The 8,920-nt window shown below is 36.1% G+C and overlaps 1 protein-coding gene across 1 annotated transcript; it reads right to left on the minus strand.

Moving 5' to 3' along the window:
* Positions 1-789: 789 nt before the first annotated feature.
* On the minus strand, positions 790-4,226 carry ctsl.1 (cathepsin L.1). The gene is made up of 9 exons (XM_016517094.1): positions 4,180-4,226; positions 3,915-4,015; positions 3,089-3,231; positions 2,144-2,341; positions 1,842-2,033; positions 1,570-1,735; positions 1,348-1,453; positions 1,135-1,237; positions 790-967 (listed from the first exon to the last, which is right to left on the minus strand). Exons 2-8 carry the CDS (start codon positions 4,012-4,014, stop codon positions 1,138-1,140), a joined length of 1,005 nt encoding a protein of 334 aa, XP_016372580.1. The 5' UTR covers position 4,015; positions 4,180-4,226; the 3' UTR covers positions 790-967; positions 1,135-1,137.
* Between the last annotated feature and the right edge of the window lie 4,694 nt (positions 4,227-8,920).

Consider the following 8,920-nt stretch of genomic DNA (forward strand, 5'->3'; position numbering starts at 1 on the left):
TGAATGAACACACTCTGTCTTTGAGGATGCCTAAAAGCCAATAATAGTAGCAATCAATAAATAATGACTGTATGCAGAAATACTTTTGAAGTCATATCACAGGGTCTGTTTAAATCTGTTTATTTCAATAAAAATCAGCATCTGTTCATTAAAAACAAACCAGGCTTGATAGACTTTCTTGGAAGAGAAACTTTACTGAAACACCCTCTCAGGACCGTATCCTCTGAACTGTAATGTTTTTCTTTCAGTTATTGTATTTTCATGAATTCTTTCAATCACTGACAGATGGGAAGGAATAGAGGTCTATGTGACCTTCTCTCTCTTGAAAGTAAAAACACACGCATGTGATCAAATGATCTCGAGCTTCAAGTGGAAGCTTCCAGCAGATTCTCAGGTATCTCACAATGGAAACTTGGTTTCATGATTTGGATTCCTGACAGTTTTAAAGAACTTTTTAGTTAAAACAAGCCAGACACTTAGTTGACTTACACTGATTGGTATTTTAGTGTTCAAAAGATGGTATTTAGTGTCTTTTAGCAGAATTGGTTCCATGATTAAAAAAAAAAAAGATTTGGAATCAAGAACTGTTTAGTTAAAGCAAGCCAACACAAACATCTACACACTATCTCATTCTCATTGGAATTTTAGTGTCTTTTAAAATATGCTATACAGAGCATTGTGCTGATTATGAATTATGAAAAAGAAATAATAGACTAAGCAACCACAAGGATGAGAATTTTTATGTTTGACGATAAAATATAGACCACACGTGAATTTTCAGACATTTTTATTCCATACTTCACAGTAACATAGTGTTTTTGTTGTTAGTGGATTTGAAAATAAAAACAACAGCTGAGGTCAGTTTTTTAATTAAAATGAAAGTATGATTATGAGGTATTATTGTAGAATCATTCAAAACGGTCCACATTTCCATTCTCCCAACCATGGAGGTCCACGTTGACCTTTCCTGTAGAACATAAGAAAAGCATTTAATTCTTAACTGCGAAGTAAACTATGAAATGTATTTATTAAATTTAAGCTTATATTTTAAATGTTTATATAAGCCTGTTTTTTTTTAGGTAAATGAACTTGCGCCAATTCTGAGAACTGACTAAAGCCATATGATGAACTCACCCATTAGACCAGAGGGTAACTGGCTGCAGTAGCGATGCCACATTGGTTGTTCTTGTTCCTGGACATCAGGATGTAGCCATTTTCACCCCATCCCAGACCCCAGCTAAAATCACAGCAGTTTGAGGTTTTTAGTTGTTTTGTTTCTTTTCATTTGTGTACTTTTTTTTATTATTATTAAGTTTTGTTTCATCATCTTGTGCTTTTTTTCTTAACCTGTTCTTGACGATCCAATAGTTCTCTCCACTCAAACTTCCATATCCAACAGCCAGGACGCCATGATCTAAGTCAGAGCTGCTGCATTCAGGCTCATCGTAGATACCTAGAAAGATTTTTTATTAAATTAGCCAGCAAATTTCTAATTAAAAGCTGAATAAATAATGAATAAAAATGTCACATTTAAAATCTAACACCTAAAAAACAGGTGATGACACTTACCTGATTCATAGAGCTGAAAGCTGCTGTGCCCAGCATCGATGGCAACAGATACAGGGCCGATTGTGGCAACAGCCTCCTGTAGTGCACTTTCATCCCCACTGGCAACATCAACATATCCTGTGCAGGTGGCACCCACAGTACTCGGGTTAAAACGACACTGATCATCCTGCGTGGAGAATATTGATGAGCAAAAATAATTCAAATTCTTTAAAAAAATCAGCTGAAGCATTACGGTCAGAATTATTTATTATTCAAACATTCTTAGGACTCACAATGGCCTCATACGGGTAGGACTCCTCTGTATCCAGACCCCCATTGGCTTCAATGTACCGGAAGGCCTGGTCCATCAGTCCACCACCACAGCCCATGTTCCCAAAAGCACCAGAGCAGTCCACCAGCTGCTGCTCACTTAGGGTCACCAGTTTCCCTGTCATCTTGAATGTCTGACCCTCAAGGGAACCAGTCTGAGAGACAAAAGAAGGAGAAAGGTTAAGAATGCTGAACTGGACTATATGGATTCTATAAGCATTTTTCATGTAAGATCTGTTTATAAAGGCAAAAATGTGAGTCTTACTGCACTGAAGGCCCAGCATGATCCACAAATCATCTGGTCTTTAACATCGGTCACGTAGCCCTTGTCCCTCCAGTCCACGGAATTGGGCAACACAACAGCATCCTTCAGCCGGAAGAATGTAGCACCACCACGGGCCTTCGTGTTATTCATGGAGCCCAGGCATCCATGGAACGCCACCTGTCTGTATTCCTCATTGCTCTGAGAGAGGACAGAAGGAAGAAATATGATGAATTCTAAAGTTTTGTGTAAGAAAAAAAATTAAATGAATTAGAGCATTAATTTTATATATTATATTAATTTCTATAACTTTATTAAAATATTACAAAATAATATCATAAAAAACATAAAAAATACACTCCACATTCATAATCAGTTTTCTCACTTATTATTATGATGATTATTATAATGACCTGTTTCTGTGTGTGTGTGTGTGTGTGCGTGCGTGTGTGTGCGTGTGTGTGTGTGTGCCTGGTATTCTCTACATTATGAGAACCAAATGTCCCCAGAAGTATAGTAATACCAGTAAAAAATTTTAGGACATTTTTTAGGTCCCATGAGGTTTAGGGGTAGGGGTAGGGTAAGGGGATATAAAATACAGTTTGTACAGTAGAAAAACCATTACGTCTATGGAATGTCCCCATAAAAAAGGGAAACCAGTGTGTGTGTGTGTGTGTGTGTGTGTGCGTGCGTGCGTGTGTGTGTGTGTGTGTGTGTGTGTACCTACTTAACCATATTTTGGGGACAAATTTGTACCCAAAAGTGAGCTAAACCTGACAAAATCTCCAAAAACCTCCCTTTGGGGACGTCCTCATTTGTAAAACTGGTATAAAAATATAGAAAATACAGTTTGTACAGTATAAAAACCATTACGCCTATGGAATGTCCCCATTTAGATAGCAAAGTAAACGTGTGTGTGTGTGTGTGTGTGTGTGTGTTTTAATTTACCATGTCAGCAAAGTATGTCATGCCAAGCCTGTAGGATTTGATGCCCTGATCTGCCATCACGTTGTGGACCAAAACCAGTTTGCGATTGGACAACCAGGTCTGCTTACGGTGAGACTCTTCCTCCACAGAACGGTAGGTTTTACCTGATACACACAAGCACAAGGTTTTGCTGTTAAAATATTTCCACAGACATTTGTAAAAAAAAAAAATAATAATAATAATAAAAATAAAAATCTAATGTGTTTAAAATATTAAATAAATGAAATGTGTGTACTAAATAATGCAAATATTTGAAAATGATGTTTGACAGAAAATAAATATCTTAATAAATACATTTTAACACAATGAATTTGATTATAGTCATCTGTAATGTTTAAAATATAATTTCACAATTTAAAAAAAACATGAAAAAATTATTTGACTGTCAAATAATTTAACAAACAATTTTGTCTTTTTTTTATGTTCAGGCATCTCCTGAATTTGTTCTGGTGTTCTGATTCAACCAAAGACATATTTTCACATTCCTTAAGCAACCTGTTGAACTACTGGTATACCTGTAACCCTGGAAAAGTTACTCCGTGTCAAGTGCTGAGTTAGATTAAGTCATTTCTCAAATACACTAGAATAAAAACCTGAAGTGAGAAAGGACACAGTGAACAATGTGTGAGATTCATCGAAACTCTTCTGTCTTTGATTGATTGTCTGAATGGCTTCTGTGTCTGTTATGTCTAGTTCAGTATTCAGCCAGTAAAAAGAACCCAGTGAATCTCTTTTCCTAAGATTTTAAAGAAGATTTAGATCAAACTAAAGAAGGAAACTCTCTTACCAAATTTCATTTTCCATGCGTGAAACTCCATGCCCTCCAGAGAAAGACTGGCAGCACTGGCAACAGCCAGAAAAGCAGCGGCAACAACCAAAAACCTCATCCTGCTCAGAGAAAGAGAAGAGACAAGTGTGAGGTGAGACAAACGGTGCACAAGATAAAACAGAACAGAATGTCTAACGTCACTGTTTCATTTCTTCTGTCACACTCCCCCACATTTTTCCTCAAACAGTATTTTTTTAAAATCTGGTAAAACCTGAGTACTTACTTGTGATGGTACGTAGAATATATGTTTCCTTGATGTCAGTCACCCAGCCTGTCAGTGTTTACCAGAATGAAGGTCTGAGTTTATATAGGAGGTTTTAGTGCTTCTGATCAGGTGCCTTTAAAATAAGTGATGCTGAGTGCAAAAGAAAAAAAGGGGAAATTATGTAACAACAATTGTCTGTGACGAGTAAGAGTGTAATGCTGGGGAACACACATTGTGGAGGGAAGTTTCCTGTCAACATCAACTGGAGATTCTTTTCTTCTTTCTTTCTTTCATCTTTTACAGTGTATTTATTTGATTGTGTCTCAGAAGTATATGAGTTGTGTTTTTAATTAAGTTATTCAAGGCATATAAAAAAAGCTGTTAGCAGTCATACCAATGACAACACCGCAAAACATCAGACATAAATATTTTGTTGAAGTTGCACATTTTCCTGCACTTCCAGTAACAAACTGCATGTGACACATTCTTTCAGAACTGGTATGCATGTGTATATATGTGTCTATAGATGTCCATATGTGTGCGTGTGTGTATACAGGCTTAGCTATATGGCCTATGAGGAAACATTTTGACTTAATCTGAAAAATCCAGGAAACATTCTCGTTTGTAACAAAAATGATATAAATAAAGTTTTTACGAGATATATATATATACATCGAGTGTAGTGAAAATGACCTCAGAGGAAGCTTAGCAGAAGCTTTAAGATAATGTACAGGTAAGATTAGCGTAATTTTAAACTAATATCTCATATCTAAACATGTTAGAAATGGGATAATGTTACAGAGAGGTCTTCTAAAGGAGGGTAATGACAGTCTCACTGTACATTGTCCAGTGACAACAAAAGTCTATGCTATTGCCCTTTTTGAGTGAATTTGTGTAGGTTGGTATGGCTTTGTGTGCCCTTGTAACTTTTTTTGTAGCTCAGATAAAAATGTATACCTTAGGATGAAGACATCTGTCATATGGCTGAATGTAAATATGTGATTGAGTGCTGTTTCATGTCATCAATCCATGAGCTGATCAAACAAAAACATGATTACAAGAAACGTAGCATGACTGCTAATACTTTAAGAGCTTTAATGTATAGCCCTACAATACAGGCGATGTTTATGTTAACCCAAGAACACAAAGCGAAAGTTCATCAAAATTCATTTTAAAAAGCTCTAAGCGAATATCATCAACTTCCCTGTCAACACATTCTCATGTGCAATTTTCCACATGGTTTTTACTACACATGATGATGATTTCTGGGTTTTTCTTTTAACTCATTTTCTCTTCTCTGCCTGTAAGCATTCTGATTAATGTGGCGTTTGATTTCCTGTGAATGTGAAATACCATTTGAGTGGGAAGATTCAGATTACTTTGAAACACATAGCTTGTCTCGATTTCTTTGAAAGGTTTTACCAAACCCCAGACATCCTGTTTACATCAGTCTTGGAAAAAAATTTGAGTCTCTTTTTCTCTTTCATATTGTCTCATAATATCTTTTTGGCACTCTCTCGGATCATGAATTCTGTGAAATATGGACTCAAGGCCACTTTAAAGATCATTAATGTGTCTCTCTCCGCTGTTTTTGCACTGTCATGATAGAGATAAAAGGTCAAGTGACATGGCACAGCAGAGTTCCCCACGTTTGAAGAACATGGCAGATGTGGTTTTAGGGTAACATGCTGCAGTTCTCTTAATGACAACTGGACAATGAGCTCTTTTGTGTTGAAGTGGGCAAAAGTACAGAGCTCATCTTGTTTTGTGCGCGTGTTTTGTGGTGGTTTAAAATGTATATATGTAGGCATTTGTGTGTGCTCATGTGTTAGTGCTTAGTGTAGATTTTATGTATGTGTGTGTGTGTATCTGCGTGTGTATCTTGTTTGTGCATAAACATGTTTTGTTCCTCATTATTGTCTATCATAATAATTAAGATTTGTAATGTTTTTGAAAGAAGCCTCTCACCAAGGCTTCACTTATTTTATCAAAATACAGTAAAAACAATTACAATGTAAAAAAAAAAAAAAAGTGTTCTATTTGAAAATATTTTGAAATGTATTTTATTCATGTGATGACAAAGCTGAATTTTCAGCAGCCATTGCTCAGGTCTTCAGTGTCACATGAACACTTAGAAATCATTCTAATTAGCTGATTTGAATATGCTGAATTCAAACTGACCATATAGTTTGTATCATAGTAATGTTGCATACTGTATCATAATAATGTTGCTGATCATAATAATGTTAATGATAATAATAATCTATTTCACTTTTTGATTTCTGTTTATTTTTGTACTATTTTGATACTGTAGGACCACCACTTAAATCTTTGGCGTAGAATAGGCAAACCCAGTTGAAAATGACTGATATAAACCACACTAGGTATTTGAACTCATGAGAGAAGCCACCAGATGACAAAAAAACACTTGCTTGCTGTATTTCTGATCACATGTTTGAAGTATACAGTCTTTATAACTTGTGTAAAGTGACTGACTGTATCTGTGTCCTAAAAACCTAGATAGACAGATGACCAGACATGATCTGCCCACAAAAAAATATTTTCACATAAGAGCTTTTTACCATCTAACACATGAATGCCATATAACAACAACATAACTGCTTAACCATGTGACTTTGCCAGATTTTAATGTTTTTCACAGATTGTTTCTCAACCAATACAAACAATACTTTGTGACTGACCTACAAATCAGAGTTTGTGGTTTTTAAGTTGACCCGTACCACTTTTTTGCATCATTTTGTATACTATAATAACTGTATTATTACTTGTTTTATGCAATTTATATGTAAATCAGCAGTTTTACACCATTTTCCACCAAGTTTGAAAATCAATTACAACAATTGACCAGTAGAGGTCGTTTTTGTTTCTGTTCATGTAAGTGTGAAATACCTGACAAAACCTTAAAGGGGTCATATGATGTTGCTAAAAAGAACATTATTTGGTGTAATGAAATGTGTTTATGCGGTTTAAGGTTCAAAAAACACATTATTTTCCACATACTGCACATACTGGTTTCTCCTCTATGCCCCGCCTTTCTGAAACGCGTTTTTATAAAGAATATCTCTTTGGATTTGAGACTTTAGTCTTTGCAACTTTACAGATCTTCTTTATGCACCAAGAGCTTGTAACACTCCAAAGAGAAAGGAAAAATTGAAATCGCATCATATGACCCCTTTAAAGCCCACATACCATTTAATGTGCTTTCTGAATAATGACCCAAAGTTTGAATGGCTCACACTTGAACTGATTATGAAATGATTCTGTGTCACTCTCTTCCTCCAATTCTGTAAAAGTACTGTAACGTATTGAGTGAGAAACCAAATAACTGCACTTCCGTGTTCTTGTTCTAGCCTATTTATTTAAGGGACTTTGTGGCGAGCGTTTTTATTATTCATAATCAATTTATTATTTATATATTCATAATCAACTTTCTGTTTTAGCTTAAAACATAAATATAAATAGTTCCTGTTGACAGACAGAGATTTTGTACCAGCTGGCTGTCATGTTTTATAGTTTTGGCAGGGTAGTCTTAGAGGAACCAACTATCCATGCACCCGTTTATAATTTCATGACCAGACAAGAGTGAGTTTGTGCCCTACAACATCAGTGACGGAACTGTCGCGCTCTGTTTCATGTGCAGAAGCAGAGAAACGGGTAAGAAAAGTCAAGTAGGACAGTGCAACATCTCGGTGTCGGTAAGCAGAGCGCGCGGTGACTGATCGGTGGTCCACGGTGACGCACACCTGACAGCTGTGCTCGCGGGACTGTGGTTTGGTTTATACCACAGAATGCGCCCAAGACAGAGCTTCACATGTCGACCCCTCCCACTCCACACCAAGACCCCCGACCACCCTCGAAAATTTAACGGCGTAATCCACACAATGCAGAGCACGTTTGGGCTACCGGTTTGGACTACCCATTCATCTATCATGATTGATGCCTAAAGCAATTACGTGATGGAATTGTAAACCACCTTTTTGGATTAAATATGTGCAATATAAATACTTTGCATTCTTCCCCCCATAGCACAACTTTAAAATGTATACAGGCATGGCTGGTTGTAATTCTAAGTCAGTTTACATTTTAAGTAGCATGTGTGTGTGTGTGTGTGTGTGTGTATGTGTGTGTGTGTGTATATATATATATCCTGGAACATCTTTCCTTCCAGAGGATCATAAACACAGTCTGATCAGTTTCAAATCTGGGCTACAGCACCCCATCATTTACACAACATACAAAAGAGAAATGAAGGCTTTCTGTCAGTGACCACCTACCTGTCTGTGACTAACATGTTAGCTGGAAATTTTTCTTTGGTTCACACTCATAACCACAGACTTCTTTTAGAAATGAGAAATAGGCCATGACAAGAACAAGGCAACATATTTAAATGCATGTTTAATATGGAAATACAAACAATTTCTTACATTTTTAGTCTTTTCAGGTCTGTTCATTTTTAATTCAATAAAGTAGACCCACATAAATAAAAACAAAATACACCAAAAATAGCTTTCCACTTATAACAACATTTATGGAACCTTGTCAGTTCTATACAGTGGTTCATTAACTTGGAAAATCACATCATTTTATTTCACTCTTTTATAAAGTATGGTTTATTAATTATTTGTGTTCTCTCAGGTTTATTGTAGCTGTTTCACACCATGGCACGTTTTCCAAGAGAAGAAAAAAAAACTAACAGCACTGGCCGTAACTGTATTTTAATTGAAACATAAATACTAGA

This window comes from Sinocyclocheilus rhinocerous, unplaced genomic scaffold (assembly GCF_001515625.1).
Source record: "Sinocyclocheilus rhinocerous isolate Xijiao unplaced genomic scaffold, SAMN03320098_v1.1 scaffold2117, whole genome shotgun sequence".
NCBI lineage: Eukaryota > Metazoa > Chordata > Actinopteri > Cypriniformes > Cyprinidae > Sinocyclocheilus > Sinocyclocheilus rhinocerous.

What these genes read in the sequence shown, in the direction of transcription:
- ctsl.1 (XM_016517094.1), bottom strand. Translation starts at nt 4,014, where the DNA reads ATGAGGTTTTTGGTTGTTGCCGCTGCTTTTCTGGCTGTTGCCAGTGCT. An exon ending in TGACATACTTTGCTGACATG is followed by an intron (nt 2,342 to 3,088) that starts GTAAATTAAAAC and finishes GTCCTCTCTCAG; the next exon opens with AGCAATGAGGAATACAGACA. An exon ending in CATGCTGGGCCTTCAGTGCA is followed by an intron (nt 2,034 to 2,143) that starts GTAAGACTCACA and finishes TTTGTCTCTCAG; the next exon opens with ACTGGTTCCCTTGAGGGTCA.